Here is a 21,577-nt window from a genome sequence, read left to right as displayed (position 1 = left end):
AATAACAATCTTACTTGAAATGTTCATCATATGCAGTTGCAGCTGGCAATGCATACTTCTTTAAAATCTAAACAAAAACAGCACGGTGAAAGAGTTTATGTTTGTTATCCATGAATTAAGTCAATAATGAAACAATCATAATACTTAATATACACTTAAAATAAAGTAGTTAAGTACACCTTAGTCGATGAATGGATACCCCTATGTGTTTAACTCGTACAAACAAAAACTATCAAAGACTTCACATGTAAAACTACTCGGATAATACTGGCAGTAGGGGAAAATACTAAGAATCATAGCACTATAGTGCGGCGATAAATAACTAAAATGACTTTCAAAGTCTAATACAGTTTGATCTTTTAAGAACATAAACGATCACAATAATAGACAGCTAATGATGCACCCGCCACAAATGACCCACTTAGATGAAAAATACACTACCTTGTAATATATCCGATTTCCCAATTGTCTACACGGATGTTGATCATAATGAGGATCGCCCATCAAACGTTGAAGATATGAAACTCTATTGTAGCTTTTGTTAATGTTAATGGTTTTCCTTAGGTCGAACACATACGCACGCTTTGCAAACATACACGTCCGGTAGGGATGCTTGTCGAGTATATAACTTCTGAAGTGATATACCAAAGCTACACCATATGACTATTGCTCGTAGACATCGAATCTTTTTGATTATCAGAAACAAAGAAGATATTGCCATGATTTATACGAATTTCTCATAGATTTCAACAACGCGAAGTTCTAAATATTTTTTTTTGTGTTGAATCATTTGTCATTTTTTAAATCAGCTAAAATATTTTAATGTTTACCTAATGGGCATAATTTGAAAACTCCACGTGCGTATGTAATTTCCTGCAATAATTGAAAGATAAATTGCATTTGCAACCACTACCAATTTAATTAATCATTTCTTTCAATAAAATGCAGTATCAAAAATATATTGTACGGAAATGAATCTGATGTTGCCATTAAAAAAACAATAACGTTGTATGGGATACCACGTTAATAATACAGCCGTAAATGTTACAACAACTGAACATTATGTGTTGTTATCAGAGTGTTACACTTCGTTATGTTTGTGTACTTTTATCATTACTTCTTTTATTCTTGAAATATAGTACCCAGTCTGGTGTTCTTAATTGAAGACGTTACAGACTTTGGTGTATTTCTTTACATTTTTTAATGATTTTACATAGGGAGCACGTGCAAGAGTTAATGTATATTTTATGTGTTTGGACTGTTTTAGACGGGTTTTGGTTTTAAATTATTTCTGATATAACACAAATAGAACAATAACGGTGGTTGACTTGTTTTCATTGTATAATAGATTCTTTAAATTATTTTAATACTATGAGGAAGTGCAAAATGTTATATTTGTTTGTGTTGCGCTTTTGATATTAGATTTGTGTGACATGGACATTTGGTGAATTATTTTTAAAATACAGAGTATTGTAGCTGCTTGAAATATGCAGTTGCAGATATATTTTATAATATTCCATAACTTCAAATTTTTAACTGTTAGTGCTCATCAGTCAAAACTTCATCCTTGGCGACCCATTATGCTGTCCCAAAGGATGAAGAGGGCATGAACTTGAGATCATGCTATTAAAGAATCGAAACTCCAAGAAAGATAAACCTTATCTTCACTACGTGAATCATTTGTGTATGGAAAAATTACCAAATCGTCTAAAAATTATCAAAAGAGGCATTAAAGAAAAGCCAAAGTGACTTCAATAAGTGCAAGGTAAGCACCGCAATTATAATAGATGCACGTTTGCTCTCGCACTCGTACTGTTATACAGAAATATAACATGCTTATGATATTGCACTCGATAGACCTTATTATCACTACGTGAATCATTTTTGTATGGCAAGTGCCCAAATCGTCTGGCAATTAGCAAAAGAGGCATGAAAGAAGAACCGAAGTGACTTCAATAAGTGCAAGGTAAGCACCGCAATTATAATAGATGCACGTTTGCTCTCGCACTCGTACTGTTATACAGAAATAAAACATGCTGATGATATTACACACGGTAGCTGAATCAAGTGCTATTTTACAAGCTCTGATAGAAACAGCACAGCATCACATAAACGGTACATCCTCATCAATCAATGTTGTGTAAACGAACGTAAAAAGAATAACAGGAAGAAGGGATTCAAATAAAAACGCACTTACATAACATACATGTACATAGTACACAGAATTACATTAATAACTATATAACTGAGAACCACTAGAAAACACGTACACCGAGTAACAGTTGAATTATCACTGGCTTAGCCATTTAGCCAGAAGAAAGATACTAGTAAACGTTTAATTGTATTATTCAGACTTAAATTATAATGTAATAAAAATAATCTGGAATATGGACTCATGTTTTAAGGACTCCTGCAGCAGAAAAGGATTTGAAAATACGTATGTAAAAACAATGTTAGCTAATGCGCGTTGGCAACTAAAATCAAAGCGCTGCAGGCACTGAAGTTGTTCGCTATTGCATAATCTTAGACGCAACTCAGTTTTCAAAATTATTTTATAGCTTTTTAAATCGCAAGTTTGAAATAAACACAACCCATTCAAATTAATCCTCATATTTTTGTTATAGAGATAACAGACACAATAAAAACAATATGTCTCTTTTTTAGCAATTGGTTGCTGCACTGGCAACCATCTTTAGAATTTGTGTTGCCTTGCTTGCTAAAGAATAACAAACCTAGAACCATGTACATGTTGTGTTATTGGCGTCGCACTGAAGTGCGGCGACTCGTATGTAATACGTTTTTTCGCGTATGGGAGGAGAAGTTATTTTACGGATCAATGTATATATTTTTGTTGTCAGAATATCTTGCATAGTGGGGATTTTTTTGTGTAAATTGGTGTAAATAAGTACTGCATTTGTGCCTATTACATTTACTACAACATTTATTGCCAATAATGCAAAGGTAATTCATTTAATTGATAACTGATCACAGGAACTGGGAAATAATAAAAGATCACAGGGACTGAGCAAATACGCGAACCGGTCAAACTTTCTGGTTTTGTATAAAAACAAAACATAATCAAAATATATTTATTTTGTGGTTTTTCTAACAATCGCGCAGACTTTTGCTGTTCGAGTTTTGGTTAGCGCGTATTTTCTTCAATTTTACAAAACGACAGCGATTACACAGCGTATTGCTTTATTGATAACCGTTACACTACAGTCACTTATTAATATCTTAGTTAGAAGGTGATTTTTCAAGCGGTTCCGCAGTGTTGTGGTTACACGCTCGCTTCACATGTAAGATGCCCAAGGTTCGAGCCCCAGTAGAATCAAATTATTTTATTTGTGTTCTATGTTAACTTTTTGTTTTGATGTAGATATTTTAGTTTAAATAGATATGCTGTTTTATTGTAACCATTTTTTGTTTTTATAATGCCCATGAAAAATATGTTTGAGAGGGTGGGGGGTTCGTAATCACATTAAAACTTTTACAGTGTTTTCATATCAATGAATACTCAACCCCTATCGTAAATGAGCAACGTAAGAATAAGTTCAGAATCATCTCCCCTTGAAGTTGAGAAAAATATGAAATTACGCTTACAAGATGAAGCAGATTTTTTAAAACCTACACAGTTCTGTTCCATTAATGAAAACTACACACGGATGCAAGTAATAAAAGGAAACCAATGTAAATAAAATGAGCTATGAAATATTTGGGGGTTACAACACAAAATCATAGATAATAGTTATTTGGGGTTATAACACAACATCATAGATAATGGTTATTTGGGAGTTATAACACAAAATCATAGATAATGGTTATACCAGTATCTTTTTCTATTTTGTTTACACTTATCGGCCAATATATTAATATTTACAGTAGAAAAAAATCGTTCCATGTAACTTCATTGAGTGCCTTTTACACAGAAATTCCCGACGCCCTTTGATTCTTTGCATAAATACTTATCTTGTGTGTATCTAATACTTTATCTATTTTCTTTAAATGATTGAGCAACAATTTTGCCGACATGACAGACTTTTAAAGCAGTATGTCTTGTTGTCAGCCGGAATTGAATCACTTCCTAGGCCTAATTGATCCACAGTCGCCAATTTGTATTCTATGTTTTATTGGATTGAGTTGTTCAAGCTTTGAACAAGCTAGTAGCCCTGCTTTCTAGCCCAATTGTTACCAGCTTTTGAAATTGAGTTTCCTGGGCTTCAATCTACTGGCCGCAGGCTAACACACAACCACTAAACCTGCAAGTTATTCACGATGTAAGATCTCACAGTGTATTGAACTCATTCAATTTGCAAGTATGAAGATATTAAAGGGACCTTTTCACGTTTTGGCAAAATGACAAAATTAAACGAATTAATAATTTTGAGAGATCTGTTGTTGTCGTTATATTTGTTCATACTACAATGGTTGTTTATACATATACAGTATAAAATACATCGCTCATGGTATGAGCAAGGATGGCCGAGTGGTCTAAACGATAGACTTTTATTCCAGAGGTCAGTGGTTCGAGCCCAGTATGGGTAACTTTTTTGTTTGTTTAATTGTATTCTTGTTTTTTTTTTATTATGGAGCTTTTTAGATCCAATGTTTAAATTTATCAATATTAAGCATTTAATGACAAACTGTGAAAAGGTCCCTTTTAGATGTTTACTAAAAACGCGACAAGATAAAAATTAAGAACTCATTTGATGTTTATTTGATTAAAAAATGATTTTGTTTATTTGCCTGGTCAGGGAGGTTATTATCGCTTTTATCTTTTTTTCAAATCATTAATAAAAAAGATAATTTAAGCTTCATTTTGGGAAAACAGGGCTTAATGCATATGCATTAATTGTCATCCCATTACCAGATACTCTCTTTAAACGAAAAACACCATAAAATTAGACAGTGTCGTCTTTGATAAGCGTGTGCGCATTGCACAGGCTAATCAGTGTGCACAGGCTAATCTTATTTGACATGCATTAGGCCCCTTTTCCCTGAAAGCAGCCAATACGTACATATTTTAATGATAAACTGGCCAATGTCATCGCACAAGCTGTTAAACTCTAGACTAGCCAATGTCTTTTAACAAGCTGTTAAACACTATTGCTTACATACACACACTCGATATCTGCAGTGTACCAGTGGTTAACTATAAACAGGCAGATGCGGTGGTTATCGTTCCTAGCGTTGTAGATCAGACGCTCCTAGCATTCGTCGTCTTCATAATTTTACTGCAGATAGTGCAGGCCTACCAGTGATGTCGCTCATGCAAAGCGTGCGCTCCAATACAACGACGCTCTGCCCAGCGTGGTTAACAGAAGACTGATTTGCAAAACTCGCTCTACATTAGTTGTTCGCTAGCGCGACCAACTAAAAACTGAACGATTGACCCTTCTGTACAAGAAAGCATCTGCCTCTTATTATAGTACCCGCGGTAGCTGTCATTTTTAAGAACGATAGTGGAATCTGAAGTAATTCAAACTGCGTTTCACAGCATGTGGAAATGTAGCTTCTTCGTAATGCAACAGATGATGTTTTCAATGAGCATTAATTTTGTTCCTAAGAAGTAAAGAATACCCAAAATCAATGTGTGTACCTGTATAGCAATAATTTTGTTCCTAAGAAGTAAAGAATACCCAAAATCAATGTGTGTACCTGTATAGCATTAATTTTGTTCCTTAGAAGTAAAGAATACCCCAAATCAATGTGTGTACCTGTATATAAGAGCATGTATGTACTTTACATTAATTAATTTGTTATTATCGTTATATTGTCCATCATCAACGTTCATTTCTCCTGGCAACCAGCAGTAAGTTCGCAAAGTTAGCCAGAAGTCAGTAATTGTACCGTTCGATATTAACAATCGTTCGTCACACAGGTGGTTAGCGTGTGGCTATGATATTAATTAGTGAAAACATCATTTTGAATGATAAATAATCAAATTATGACGAACAATAAACTTTTCTGGAAAAAAATCACTATCAAATATATATACAACAAGGTATCTAACTCAAAATCACCCGAAAACGGGGTGCATCGCTTTGAACAGCCATATCTTCATCAATTGTGCAGAGATTTTCTTAATCTTGGTCTTATTCAACGCAGAAATGAATTTCCTTTCTAGAAATGTATATATCCGGCTGGGTCAAATTTTAAGAAATAACACGATACACAATTCGCGTAACCTACTTGACACCGATCAGACAGGATTTATGAATGAACTCTTCAGTTGTAAAGACAAACCTTCGCATTGGACCAATTAAATCACGTGTGTGTTTAAAATGTCGGTTAGTTGAAATGTCTGTAAAGGAAGGTTTCAAACGGCGCTTGACAGTTTTGATGCATAATGCAACGGCAAGCACGGTACGAATGTTTTTTCATACGTTTTATGGAATTATGGTATCGAGGTCCGTGAACTTTGCAGGGAAAATGCCCTTTACTCCGTGATAATTTCATTCATTTATCCTGTCTGATCGATGTTAAGTAGGCCACGCGAGTTGTGTATCGTGTTATCAATTAAAAGTTGACCCAGCATTTGTAAAAATATTGCAAGACATGTAGATTTCCAGAAAGGAAATTCATTTCTACGTCGAATAAGACCGAGATCGTGAGAATTGCTTCACAATCGATGAAGTAATGGCTGTTCAAAGCGATGCACCCCGTTTTCGCGTGATTTTGAGTTGGATACCGTGTTATATATATATATATATATATATATATATATATATATATATATATATATATATATATATATATATATATATATATATATATATATATATATATATATTTGATAGTTAAATATTTTTTTCAGAAAAGTTGATGGTTCGTTATAATAGGATTATTTATCATTCAAAATGATGCTTTCACTAATTAATATCATAGCCACACGCTAATCACATGTGGTTCGTAACACATAAATCACCATATATTTTGCTCACACTATTATTTATTATGTGTTTTCAAGCGGAATGTACAATTGCATTGCTGACAGAAAAGTCCATATAAGTAAAAAATATGTCTGTATTGTTTCACTCAGGGAACATGTATGAAAATCGTAATATTTTCCCAAAAGTATACCGGTCTACCAGTAGCAGTTACTTTTCCTGACAACGGAACTTTGAGTAAAATATGTATAAACATTGTTTTTACCATATGTCCAGATGTTGTTATGCACATATTTTGTCGACATCAATATATACTAAACGTACAACATTTAAGACTGTTTATGGCTGTTTATTTATTGTACTTTAAATAAAATATTGCCATAAAATACAAACAATGTGTTGTTTTCGGCATACGATTTAATATTATTCTTTAGTCGTGGATGAAGAAAAATAATAATTTTTGACTCGTGCCTATGCCACTTGTAAACTTTCGATTCGTAGAACTTATTTTCATGCTATCCAGATACTTATTTCTCGGTCACCTAAGTTAGTTTGCTGCTTACTTAGGCAAAGGTTATAACGCATATTAATGTTCAGGTTAACAGGTCAAGGAAAAAGGTATAGAGGGGCTGTAACAAGAAATCAACCACATATTCTGTTTACAGAGATGAATGAAATGTTTTAATAGTGTGTGGCACGGTTAAACTCGAATAAGCAGAACCATTTTACTTAATATATTAACGGGTGTTTGAAAAGTATTTGTATTTGTTCTTTTGTCAGTTCTTTGAACTTCTCAATGATCCGTGATATTACTTCTGGGAGTGCAAAATGGATAAACAGACGAATGCTTAAACGATTGGTTTTCAATAATCATACAAATTTGGATGTCACTTTCCTAAACACGTAATTAACAAGATACAAAATGATTTCTGAAAAGATAAATTGAACTTATTTGTTACGTTATGTAAAAAAGAACCATTTAAAACAGGCTTTTGCTTTCAAATTCATTATTTCATAACCCAGACATAACCATTGGTAACAAAAGAGTATTTATTTAAATATTGGTTTGAAAAAGGCGTTAATTTTGTTGGTAACTTGAGGCAAACGCTGAACATTTAACCTTTTACAGTTATGATTATGTTAGCAAAGTATTTAACTTCAATCCATACTACTTTTTTCATAGGAATTATAAACGCAGTAAAAAGATACATGAAGCGCAAAAGCTATTATGACACGTGTCTGTTATAACCACAAGCCATCAAAGTTAACACAAAGGTTACATAACTTATGTATGAAATAATTACCAAATAATTGTCTACGCAAGTGTGCATACAAAATAGCAGAATAATTTGACTATCTTGAAACAAAAGCATTGCGACATGTTTTGGTATGCCTTTTTGATATTACACGGGATGCCAATTTGCAATGGTTTCAATAGAGAATTATACATACAATGTAGGTTCACACTCCTTATTTATAAGTGGATATGCCATCTCAGCCAACTTCAATTTTTGTCAAACTGAATCTGAAACATTTCAACTTTTATTTTGGTAATGTCAGCATTTCAATAAATAATCAAAGCGCTGAAGGCACTGAATTTGTTCGCTGTTGTATAATCTTAGACGCAACTCAGCTGTCAAAATTATGTTATAGCTTTTTATATTGCAAGTTTGAAATTATCACAACCCATTCAAATTTATAAAGAGTGTGTCTTAAAACGCAGGTCGAGATGTGTGGTGTTTTTTCCCAAATCATTGATACAGCTAATCAGTGTGCACAGGCTAATCTTATTTGACATGAATTAAACACCAGAGAAGCAGTATAAAAGGGCCACAAACTCTCAAAATGTCTACTTTTCAGTTGTACACTTGTGTGTAAACAGCAGAAAAAAAATGATTATTTTCATAATATTTAAGTTTGTGGTTAATATTTTCCAATGAAATTTGGCATACATATACTTTAGTATACAAACAATATGTATGTGTAATTTGGTGGTTGAAAGTTATATAGTTATTGACTTACAGAAACAACTTGTTGTTGTCTGTTTGAAATTAAAATTTCCCTGTAAATGCTAAGCACCGCCCACTTGAAAGGTTATGAACTTCCTTCAGCCAGTAGCTAGCGAATGACTCAAATCAAGTTTACATGTAAATACAGATTCAACAGTATACCAAATGCTGTCTGCTCAAACACGTGTTTATATTTATAAACACTCTAATGTTAGAAGCAAATCGCTGGCAGATAAACCCAGCCTACTAGTTAATGTTGGTTAATATTTTACCACCGCAAAATCAAGCAAGTGAGATCCGGCTTTTATGCCCCGTTTTCCCTGAAAGCAGCCAAAATGTACAGATTTCAATGATAAACACTAGACTGGCCAACGTTGTCTTACTACAAGTTGTTAAATACACTCATGTACTGTATCAGTGAGAACAGGTAGATGCGGTGATTAAAGCAGACTCTTTTAGCATTATCGTCTGCTAAAGTTTACTGGAGTTATCCACACAGGCAGTGTAGGACAAAAGTTCCAAAGAGCTTAAAATGATACATAGTAATTTTAAGATAAACGCCGATAAGATTATTACAAGTGCCACGACGCTGTGCAATGGAACAAACGTTTAAATGCGCTCTATTCAAAGCTTAACCGTCCCGTTAGGTAATCTTGAGCCCAGATCCTATATATATCACACTAATTTGATTTTAGTATGCATCTCATTCAATTTAATGTTTTACATTCGGAACATTGTTATATTCCGCTTTTATACTATGGAAAATTTCAAACTGTAAAATTTTAATGTCTCTTTTTTCATTTCCTGTTTTATTGTATTTTCGATTTTCTATATACAAAAAGATATGGTAAAAACTAAGTTAATTATAAATGAATCCATCTTGTATGTGTTGCATATGTTTAAACTGTCATAAAATGTTATATATAGCCACGTTCTGTTTGTTTTACACAAATAATACACATTAATGTACATAATGACACTATTAGGTTGGTATCAAAGAAACAATATTGCTTTCTCGTTCACATCACAGTTCGACAAAAGTTTAGGAATACAAACCTACCGTCCGATTAAGGTATTCAGCATGAAATGTATACTTGCAGTTAAAGTGCAATTATCATTTATATCGATGATGATATGAAAACTAATCTGATACAAAAACATAAAGGGTGGAAGTAGAATCAGGTGTTTCTTGATAAGCAATCTTATGTTTAACATAAGGAGTAGAAACACCTGTTGCCATGAATGTTTCCTTGTTTACCTGTGTGTCTGATTATCACCCACGTTATGATAATCCAGCACTTACAAGCTGATATACAAGAAGACCCAGTTATGGACAAAACACATGTTAATTGGAGGTCAAGTTTACTCGGTGAACGGATTTTTTGTTTTATCTTTTGAATCCTGGGTAAATGTAAATCATCGAATTGAAGAATTAAATCGTATATTCTTTTTTAATACATTACATACATGTTGTATAAATGCCCGATAAAAAGAGACGGATTTGAAAATTGTGTTATTTCAAAACTGCAAGAAGACGAATTATTATATTCATCTTTCCCACTATATACACGTTTCATCAAAAAACAAAATAACAGATCTACCTTCATTGAGACCAAATACGATTGAAAATGGAAGGATTGCTTCTTAACATACGAATCAAATACATTTCATAAGCATGTCTATCTGGTGTTTGTGTTCAAACGTGAGTTTAACCATATTTTTACAAATATAATTCAATGTTCAAACGCAAATGTGTCAACGCATTTTAACTGATGACATGTCGATTTATCTGTTTAAAAATACTAGCATTTGTCGATGGCAGCCGGCATTTATAAACATACCCATTTAAACCCAAGGACATGTAGTATTTGTATTGCAAAACTCATGAACCGATATAAATCGCCATTTTATGAGTTAAACTAAATACATCGTATAATAGCACCTTGTATTTACCAGGCACATGTTTAATCATATTGTTTGTGTTAAAATTCAAAGAAAGTGGATTTCGTAATGGGTATACTATAAAATCATCACCACATTTCCATAAAAAAGCGGTATAAACCGATATTGTTGGTGTACATTGCATCCCTCGAGAATGGTGATTTACAATTAATAAAGGCAGGTGACGCATGCCATATACTTTTTAATAATTATTTTTAAAGACAAATTGCTATTTTAGTATATATTTTAGAATGCATACGACATAAATTCTTGGAACTCATTACTAAGAGAAGTGCGGTATCTTTATTAGAATTAACACCAGTTGGTATGCAGGTGTGTTTTCCATCAAGTGAAGACGGAGAGTAAATTTCATAGGCAGTGACACTAATCTGGTAGCAAAGTCTATTATTGGGGCGATTGCCTTCCGCAATTCGCCCCATAGGTAACAAAATATGCGTATACCGAAGAGTGTAGTCCGTTACTGCATTTAACCACTTTGCATCCAGATTTTGCATTCGCAAACAAAAAAGCTCCGATGAGCGCGTTCCATCAATGGCAACGTCTTTTCACTGTGGCATTAGCACCCGAGTAACACGTAGTCCTCATGGAAGGTGTATACAACGACGAAATATCGATTCAATACTGAACTATCTACACTAAACCGATACATTTATGTTCTTTCGTTTTAAGAAATCAACTGCGTTCGCGATATGGGCGACAACATTTAATTACCACGCGCTACATTTTTTACTGTCAAAAAACAGCTTTGATATGACAATTCGCCCGTGCTTTTAATCCCAGTTTCCTTACTCACGAAATACATGTTGTGGTTGTCACTTTCACAGCAGCGAATTAATTTGCGTAAATGTTTTCCACGTAATAAAAACAATCTCGTATATGTCCGTCCTAACAGTAGAACATTATCAACATTTATTTTGTGTTCCCAGTAGGTCGCATTTATTATGTTGATAGCCTTTCATCCGTCCTTAATCCCATCTGTTTTATTCAACAAAGGGGATTGGTTGGCATCATAGTATTAGTGTTTTTATGACCACAAAATTTGATCTAAATCTCCCCACCCAGTACTTTCAGTACTTTGATTTTAAGTATAAGAACTTAGTAAAGAGTACTTTCTTTGATGCATTCGGGGCATGTTGAATGACGTCATTTTTCAAAAAATTATATAATTGTGTTGTTGTTTTGTTGTGTTTTGTGTGTTTGTTTTTTCTGTTTTTATATTTAATTACATTTCATATATTTCCAAATCAAAAACATTTACATAACAATATAACCACCATGTGTTAGAGTGATACTTGACCCCAAAAAAGAGAGTGTTTGTTAGAAACACAATGCCCCTTACTGCGCCGTTTTGAAGCCATATATTTGACCTTTGATCTTGAAGGATGACCTTGACCTTGACCTTTCACCACTAAAAATGTGCAGCTTCATGAGATACACATGTATGCCAAATATCAAGTTTCTATCTTCATATATTGCAAAAGTTATGACCAAGGTTAAAGTTTTGGGACAGAATGACAGACACATACAATGACAGACAGACAGGCAAACAACAATATACCCCCGATCATTCGATCCGGGGGCATAAACATATTCATAAGTCCCTTATCGCAACTACAGAAATAGGGGTAACAATAGTTACCCATTCTTTGCTTTGACGCAAATAATCAAAATAATTAATTTCGTTTAGTACATGGCAATGCAAAACTAGGTACGATTTTATTGCTTTTAGAGTGGGTACGGTTTTCTCATTTGAACATTATTTATATTAAAAAAAACATGTTTATCAATAACAAATATTAAGTATAAGTGTCCATTCAGATTTTCATGTCCCAGTATAAAGGAAGGCATTAAAAAAGTTCGAAAACTGAATACACCCCGAAAATAATTCGGGTATTAACTGATTGGCATGCTTATATTCCCAAAATAATTCAGTTATTCACTGATTGGCATGCTTATATTCCCAAAATATGTTTTATCGTGTCACAATAAGTGAGACAGAAACAGTTGGCAGAATTTGCATATCAAATTTTAATATAGCGAAGTCTGGTCTGTTCTGCTGCTCGGTAAAGTCTGTTGGTCAGCAAGGTCAACAGTTGCCATAATAAATATATTAACTCAATTATAGGGGCCTATCAGTGTCAATCCACACGTTCACAACATCCAGATATGGAAGATTTGAATATAAGCCATGAATCTGGGAGAGAGTGGAGTTGAGCATAGACATGTAAATATAAAAGAAGTTTGAGTGAGTTATTAATCATTTAAATTGGTGTACATATGTTATATCTAAGTTTGTTAATAAAATATAGAGTCGATATACTGCGTCGTGACTTTGAAGTTACGCACTTTCTCCATGACAATTGTTACACAAAGCCCATGTCATTAAGTAAATATTTTAAATGCATATACAATACCAATGTTAGTGTTGATATCAATATTACTGCCACACTATAGCCATTTGACGGTGTTAACAATAAATGAAAACAAATGGAAGACAATTGTGTGTTGTGTTTAAATTGGTTTCTCTGTGTTTATGTTAACTTAATTACAGTTCAAATAATAATAACTCAATAATGCTCAATTATTAGAATATCTATTATTAACTTTTAACTCGCTTAAGTTAAGTAACTAATAGCTCGTAGTTGAATAAAGCGAGTTAAAAGTGAATAGTATGTATTCTAATAACAAACCTTTACTAAATGGTTGAATCCTGACTTTATTTACTAATACACATGATGTGTTAGTTAACTCTTGCAGTATTTTTATGTTTGAATATTGTAAGTTTTCTGATACATAAAATTACTTCTTAACAAACGTCAGAGCGGCTTCAGGGAGTTCATTTGAATTAGAATGGGGGGGGGGGGTGCGAACACTTTCATAAGTTTTAATATCATCTGTAAGCTATTTATCTTGTATGGTGTAATTTCGATGATAATATAACAGGTGCAAACTTGATTTTCGTCTGAGATAATTATATAACGTTGCTGTGATGATCCACTATGTTTAAAAATCACGCGAGAGAGATGTATTTACAGGCATTCAAACATAAAACAAACTAAAAGTCATCATCAAATTGGCAACAGATATGATAGCTGGGTACTATCCTCAAATGAAAAAGTATAAAACTTACTTTTATCAGGTCGATATTAACGTAGAGTAATGATACATATTAATATTAACAAGGAAATCATATCCTTAGGATCTCTTGTTATCGATAAACATGTATCAATTCGTTAAATTACTTTACTAACAATATCAAATGTTTGTGCTTTACTTGAAAATGTAATTTAGTACGTTTGAGATCATGACTACTCAACCTCTTATAATTAAACAATTATTTGCGTGCCTCTATTATAAATGCAACGTGGAATGTGATGTCCGTTATAATCATTGCATGATGACCCCTAAATCCTTTAAAAGTACTAATGGCGTGCTCGCCATCTGCAGTCAGTAAAACATAGACACATACATTACGCACATCACCAGTAAATGGATACTTATAAAATACGCAGCTTTCAGCTGTGCTAACATGTTGCTGAGAGCTATCCATTCATAGAAACCATGGTATTTTAATGATTTTTCCGTCTGTTCACGTAGTATCTGTCCTATGTAGAATCTTACGCCCAGTTCTTGAAACTTTTTACGATGGTTGATTATGACCTGTAACGTTTACATTTGAATTTTGGTAGCAGGGATAATAATTCACAGTTACACACAGTAAGTTTAAAGAAACAGGGATAAATTGAATGCAAGTGTCGGTGTTTCGGTCGGGCTATCTGTTCATCCGTATATTTATTTTATCGATTGATATTGTCCAGATCTGTGTTTGATTGGTTGATGTTTGTCATTATTAACTCCTCAAACCCTACTTGTTATGACAGAAAGCATACAATTAATAATTATTTCAATATATACTATAAATTATTATATTGTCAAACACATTTGCGCAATAAATAATTGTTTTATGATTGATGCTTTTTGAATGTCATGTTTCCATGGAAATATGAATGGTATTAATCATATAGACGTGTGAATATTAGACACTATTGTGCACAATATGAAAAACCTTTTTACGTTGCAAAAGATGGTATAAAAACAGTATGTATTCAGAAATTCGGTATATTTTAACAAGATAATACGTTAACTCAAAGGAAAATAAAATTAAAACAACTGGTGATAGAATGTGCATTCTTTTTTAATGTAGAATCATATCTGACACAACTTAGTTAAATGCATTCACCAACACGTTGTAAATAAACAATTTAAAATGTTTAAAATGATATTTCTTCCATTCAGGTGACACTAGACCCGTTTTAGCTAGGGCTCGAAACTTTGCTAGTTTGAGTCTTAAACATTTTAGTAAAAACATTTCTCATTTGATGGGCGGAGCTTCGTCGTCTTGGTTTAGTTTCTAACAATTTACGTCGGCGAATTTCTCGATGAAGTTCGTGGAAAAGTTCGTAAATTTCGTCTCCTCCATCGGAAGCCGAAGTCTCAAAAAACGCGCATGCCCAGTCATTCGCTAATCTTTCACCTTCTGTGTATGGCACGCGCACCTCGTGAAGAAGGTCAATTTTATTACCAACGAGAACGCATTGTACATTAGTCTTTTTTATTTCATCCAAGCTCTGTTTAATGTTTGCTACTTCTTCAAAGCTGTTCCTGTCGTTAACGGCGTATACCAGCACGAATCCGTCAGCCCATCGCACGTGACCCTCTCTGTGAAGTGTCCATTCCTAAAAGTACAAAGTTGGAGTTTCCCACTTTTTAAAGATTGGCACTTTCATCTTGTCTGTTTAACAAACTTTGACATCAAAAAATAAAACCATTGCTTATTTTATTGAATGATTAAATGAGTATTAAAATTAGAGTGCTAAATTATAAGTAGGGTTTTCAAATCACCAGGAGTATTTGCAAAAATATCAAGTTTACGATGAAATGTATGTGATAAAACTTGACCGATCTGTTCTAAATACCATACTCTAACTTATTGAAAACTGTTCCAGTTACTGTCTAGTTTGTATGTACAACTTATATAAAGGACTTGGGATAATCATAACCAACGCTACGCTGCAAGATATAAGGTGATGTTATAAACACGTTCATATACCTGAAATAGATAATGCTTATGTGTATTCCAGACCATCATATGGACATTATACGGATTCAGATCGTACAATTACTTTTACATGCCTATGGAGGCCAATACACGCGGAAATGCTATTTGTAATAAAGCTCAATAGTTCATAATTTGACACTAATAAGAAATAAAAAATGTACATGATTATTTTAACATAAATGTAGATTGCATTTGAATATTTATTCACGCTTATTCACAAAACGATATTAACTTATCAGCATATTGGATAAGTTTTACTGGTTTTAAGGAATAAGGTCCAGTGTAGCGAAGACGGAGCGAAAACAACACACCATGAGCTTGGCAGGTGTTAAGGTGTTTTGTATTGTGTAATGTATTCCGCATTTAACAATAATTTACAGCGTTATTCTAAACAACCTCTTCTTTTACAGGTAACAAGAGATGCTAATTATCTCTCCTTTTATTAATGACCCTGCGATGAAAATCCATATATTGTTAAATTAACAGACGCAAACATGTTTTTGTGCAAACACCCTCGTGAAGAGGATACATTTAAATTGTTGAACGCATATACTAATTGCAAAACAATTATATATCTATAAAATGTCTACACTGAGTATAGTGTTTCGACACGTCTGCTTAGGTTATTTTATCAAGGGTAATAACGGTACTTTAACTAACTAATGTACAATGTTTAAAGCCCCGAATACGTGTATCGTCAACCTGTTGACGTACAAACCGACAGACGTCTTTCTTTTATCCCAAGTAACAATCATATAAATGAGGATTGCAAAGTTCGAAACTTCCTCTAGACATAGTACTGATCGACCGACCTTCCAACAGGCAGAGAGAACCATACCACCTCTTCTTCAATGATGCATGATAATTGTTAATGAACAATTCCGATAATATAACGTATATAGCATTAATATATGTACAAATAAAACAACATGCACTACCAAAAAAAATGATAGTAGTGTTTTTATAAATAATTTGTTTTAATTTTGTGAGATAAAGTCTTCAAGTCAGAAACAAATGCTTACATAAACTTAACTAGCAAAACATTAATTTGTGAAATTATTTTAATGCTTCAAACAATGTGTGTACCATACATTTAGTTTTCAGCCATGTTTTGATTGGATTTGTTTTCGATTCAATGTTTGTTAAAGTGAACCCTACCTGCCCCGCGGTGTCCAATATCTCCAAAGCAACGGGCTCGTCGTCGATTGTCGTCTGGTGTTTGTATGTGCATTCTGAAGGCAAAACAAATACACCATGTATGATCTATAAATTTTCATAATCTAAGTTTTCCGTCAATATAGAGCTAAAAATCATTACAGACGTCAGTAATGTATGATTTACTTCCGGATTGTAAAGAAGCAATTTGACCAATTGACAGTTTTTGTGCTGTTTGGTAGTCATCGCGCGACTTTAAAAACTTTGTTACCTGTAAGATTTGTATTTAATTTAAAATAACGCTTATTAGCTTATGCATTCAAATTTAATGTAATTTTCACATAAGTGTAGCTTTTTTGTTTGTAGGACATTTTCTTTTGGTAGACATTTAACTTACATGACTTAAGATTTTATAAGGTTCGAACATCGTACATTCGTTCGTATTATAACAACCAAATTATGACTCCTGAGTTCATTTTGTCTTATTATCACAACCAAAGTATGACTCATGCGTACATTTTTTAAATATAAAAAAGCTATAGCATTAGACTTATTCAAACTTAGGGAACATTTTAATTAAACACACTGTTATAAAGTGGTACATACTTTGGAATAAAAAAAATGCGATATTTTTCTGTTTAAATTGCATCGTTCTATAGTAAATAGCAATTTGTTATTTACAAAAAATATCACCAAAGCTGCAAAAACAACTGTCATGAGTTTTCATTCAAAGTAATTGTAATTAATTATCGTGAAAACCTCTGTAACCGCTGTAAAACGTGGTTCAAGATCAGGCCTTATCATAACCATAAAAACAGCAGTCATAATCAGGAGCACATGGATCGTGTTTTGTTTTGGCAGAACCCTTTGGCAGGGTCACGTGTCTTACCAAGAGTTGGGTCGTACTCCCAGATAAATCGCCTCGTGAGAAACCGAACTACAAGAGCTGAAAATAAAAACAAAAACACAATATAATTCCCCGTGCTATCGAAAAGTGGAAATTCTTTTTTGCAGGATTTCTATAAGGAAAACTGTGTTTTCGAAATGTGGATTTTCTGTTGCGAAGATTGCTCACGCATCATGAAAAGAATATATCGACGTGCACAAGCATTATTGATAGAAAAAAACATATTTCGGAATACTAAAGGGTTTAGTATTGGAAACTAGGATTCAGATTGATAATCTTAAAGTGTACTGTATGGAAAAATGTGTTTGCAACATATAATGGAAAAAGCTATACTTTTTTTAGTAAAAATCAGTAAACTAATACATAGAGGAAGAACCATACCCCACGTTGTTTTATAAAGTGTTTGTTTCTGTTGTTTACAGCTTCTTAATAATCCCACTACATTGGTTACTATGTTGACATGCATTCCCAGCTGGTTCACTTGGTTTAATAGTGCATATGGTTGAGCTGTGTCTATTTGAAAAGAAGGGGATCTAATGCTTTATTGTCAATGTACTTCGAAACTATAAAACCGATGTCATGACCAAGATAAACATGTTATTATCATATATGTCGTATTTAAACTAGATTTCTCGTGTTAAATTTTTGTTAAACTCTTGTTTTAAAATAGTTGGATACATAAAGTACGGCATATGTCGATGAAAATCTATTTTAATTATTTGTGTGTGAATATTAATGAGTTGCCAATTTACGGTAATAATTTGACAGAGCCGTGGAAGTTAGCTGTGATGTAAATGACTCTGATATACCGCATACGTTTTTGACTCAAATGAATAAAATACTTTTCTAAAGGCTAATATTAGCGAACACAATTATGTTTGAAGTCAGAATTTGATTTTCTGGTAGGGGAGGTTGTTATATCGAATGATCTTAAATCATGACACTAGATTTCATTAACACATTTGAATATGCAAATTGATTTTACTGTGAAAGGCCATCATTTGCAAAGTTTCCGATGTTTAAGAAGTCATATATTCGTTTTGCATTAATGTGCAAATTGATTTTTATTGCCCATGCCATGAGCTGCACAGTTTTAATGCTTAAGAATTGATTATCCTGTTGTGTACGTATTTCAAATTAATCGTCAGATGTTTATATTTAGAAAATACGCAGCGTCTATATTTTGTTTGTATTCTTAAGTTTATTTTTAGAAGTCTAGCGTTCTTAATTATCATAAATGTATTGCTAAAACTCAACTTTCGCGAAGCTGTGCAGATATTTACATATTTGCTGCATTGAGCGACGTCTTATATTTGATGTTAATAATGAGGTTGCACATTAAAATTAACCAACCGAGTGATAATATATGCATATATCGGACACATATGTTTTGAGATGTAGGACTTTTTGTAAATAAATGTATAAATACATGTTCATAATGCATTCGCCAATTAACATAATTAATCATAATACATACCTGATTTCCCCACCCCGGGGCCCCCTAGGATACATATTTTACTTTCCACCGCCTTGTTTTTTCCACCATTAGAAGTCATGTCCTGTTCTTTCATTTAGCAACCTCTTTATAATACGTAGTCTTCCACAGTTATGACAACTCAATGACACTCCAATAATCGTTCCTTTGACCTGACTTAATCGTTTAAAGAACAACTTTATTTATCTTCAAAATCGTTTTATAGTTGCCTGTTATGGCGTTGCTTCGTTTTACTCTATAATATAATCCATGTCGACGAAAATTAAGTTGTGTTAAAATATTTAAGAATTGTGTTTTATCTTGGGTGAGCGTCCTCTGTAAATTCGCGTTAAAATGACATGCACTCTGCTCCTGTGTTTATTTTATATTGAGTTTAATATCCTATGGACTTCGCTTGCTTGTTTAGAAGATCATTCAGTGAAGTAATCCAATCCACGTGAAAGCAACACATAACTAAATCAATGAAACAAGCCTGGATGTTAAAGTTAATAGTTTTGATGCGCACAGAATATAGAGCATATATATACAGCCCTCGAAAGACATTCAACTATCAAAATAGAATAACTGGGAATGTATTTTAACTTATCTCGACACAAATAGCCACAAATAGCCAAACGAGCAATGAAATATCCGAAGTAGAAAAGCAGTATATATAAATTAGTTCCAGTTATTTATGCTCGTTTCACATGGGTACACTTTAGAGTGTGCAACAGCATAATTTATACACTGGTGATTGACATTACACTTTATTTTCCCACCAGATTAATGTCCTATTGACTAGCCATTTTACTCACTGTCGCATCCCAGAGTGTCACTTAACGCAGTGTCAATGTCCCACTTCCTTGTAATGAATGCAAGCGAACAATGTTTTATTTATTGCTGATTAAATTGCGAACCACATAGCCTATTATTTGCAATACACTTCATTGAACTTTCTGAACGTTACACCTTGCAGATGTTAGCACTTGAAACACAATAGGCGATTTGCATAACCTTAAGTGTAAGATTTTTTTTAATCCAGCAATGTTCATGTTAAACATTAAAAATTTACGTTACTTTATTGACACTAAATTGCCCGATAAGAACGGAAGAGCTTTCATTGTAAGAAACACGAGCTTATTTGACAACGAAATTATTTCGATAAAATACACCAGACATAAATCAATTGCTATTTATGTTTCATTCTTGGATGTCCGTAATTAAAACATTTTGTACAACATTTCAGAATGCTACTAACAGAAGAAAAAGGCAAATACCGATATCCATAACACTTAAATAAATAAATTGCACCATATTTTTAAATTGTAAACCTCTTTAAAGTACCATATCCAAACCATCACAAATAGCCGAACATTTTTTACTTAATTATTCAACGTTAAACCACGTTTAATCTTTAGATCTCAACCTGCCGAACGTGTACAGACGTACTCCATGTCTAACAGCAAATGAAGGATATCTTCAGTAAAGACTAGACATTTACCCTATGGTTGAGGTATATCCATAAAACGTTCGGTGTTGGAGTGCTGGGGTTTCATCACACGGTGCATGCATGTGTAAAAAGATAAGGCTGATTCATGTGCAGTCATTTATCCCTTAGGTCATACACTAATACATTGAGCAAATATCTTTGTTTTTAACCGAATCCTATTTTTACTTCTATTAAAATAACAAATAATTAGTCAACTACGTGTTTATACATAATCACGTTAGTCACGACAAAACCTCTCAGATCAGTATGACATGCTTTGTAATATATTGATTCAGTATTAAGCCTCCCTAGACTATATAGTCTGTAATCTAAAACAAAAGAGCATTTGGTTAAAAAATGAACACCTATAATTAAGTGTTCGCATGGTTATAAATTCGTTCGAAAATTGTATACATACTCACCTATAACGAGAAATAAAACAAGTTTAGTTTGAACCAACATATCTTATTCTGTATTTATATATGACACTATACTGTTTGGGTAAGGTTTATATAAACGTGCATGTGAGATATTGTTTCATCGATCTTTTTTCTTGAACTGAAAATGTGGCT

The 21,577-nt window shown here is 33.1% G+C and overlaps 2 protein-coding genes across 5 annotated transcripts in view; one reads left to right on the top strand and one right to left on the bottom strand.

Annotated features, from left to right (window-relative positions):
• Positions 1 to 21,577, top strand: part of LOC127836674 (ras-related GTP-binding protein A) — a 378,726-nt gene that overhangs the window by 284,694 nt on the left and 72,455 nt on the right. The window lies entirely within an intron of this gene.
• LOC127836806 (ras-related and estrogen-regulated growth inhibitor-like) overlaps positions 15,041 to 21,577 on the bottom strand; it is a 62,839-nt gene continuing 56,302 nt past the window's right edge. The window contains exons 1-5 of one of the 4 annotated variants that reach the window (XM_052363420.1): positions 20,943 to 21,041; positions 19,520 to 20,501; positions 18,025 to 18,081; positions 17,139 to 17,212; positions 15,041 to 15,597 (exon numbers count right to left, since the gene is read on the bottom strand). In XM_052363420.1, the coding sequence (XP_052219380.1) occupies positions 15,175 to 15,597; positions 17,139 to 17,212; positions 18,025 to 18,081; positions 19,520 to 19,613 (648 nt within the window). In that variant the 5' untranslated portion in view covers positions 19,614 to 20,501; positions 20,943 to 21,041 and the 3' untranslated portion in view covers positions 15,041 to 15,174. Of the gene's footprint in view, positions 15,598 to 17,138; positions 17,213 to 18,024; positions 18,082 to 19,519; positions 21,042 to 21,577 lie in introns of those variants that run through there. The other 3 variants (XM_052363412.1, XM_052363428.1, XM_052363407.1) reach the window with 3 other exon arrangements.

The sequence above is a fragment of the Dreissena polymorpha genome, chromosome 1 (genome assembly GCF_020536995.1).
Source record: "Dreissena polymorpha isolate Duluth1 chromosome 1, UMN_Dpol_1.0, whole genome shotgun sequence".
Lineage (NCBI taxonomy): Eukaryota > Metazoa > Mollusca > Bivalvia > Myida > Dreissenidae > Dreissena > Dreissena polymorpha.
The sequence above is the reverse complement of the archived record's forward strand: the minus strand, read 5'-3'. Positions and strand labels throughout refer to the sequence as shown.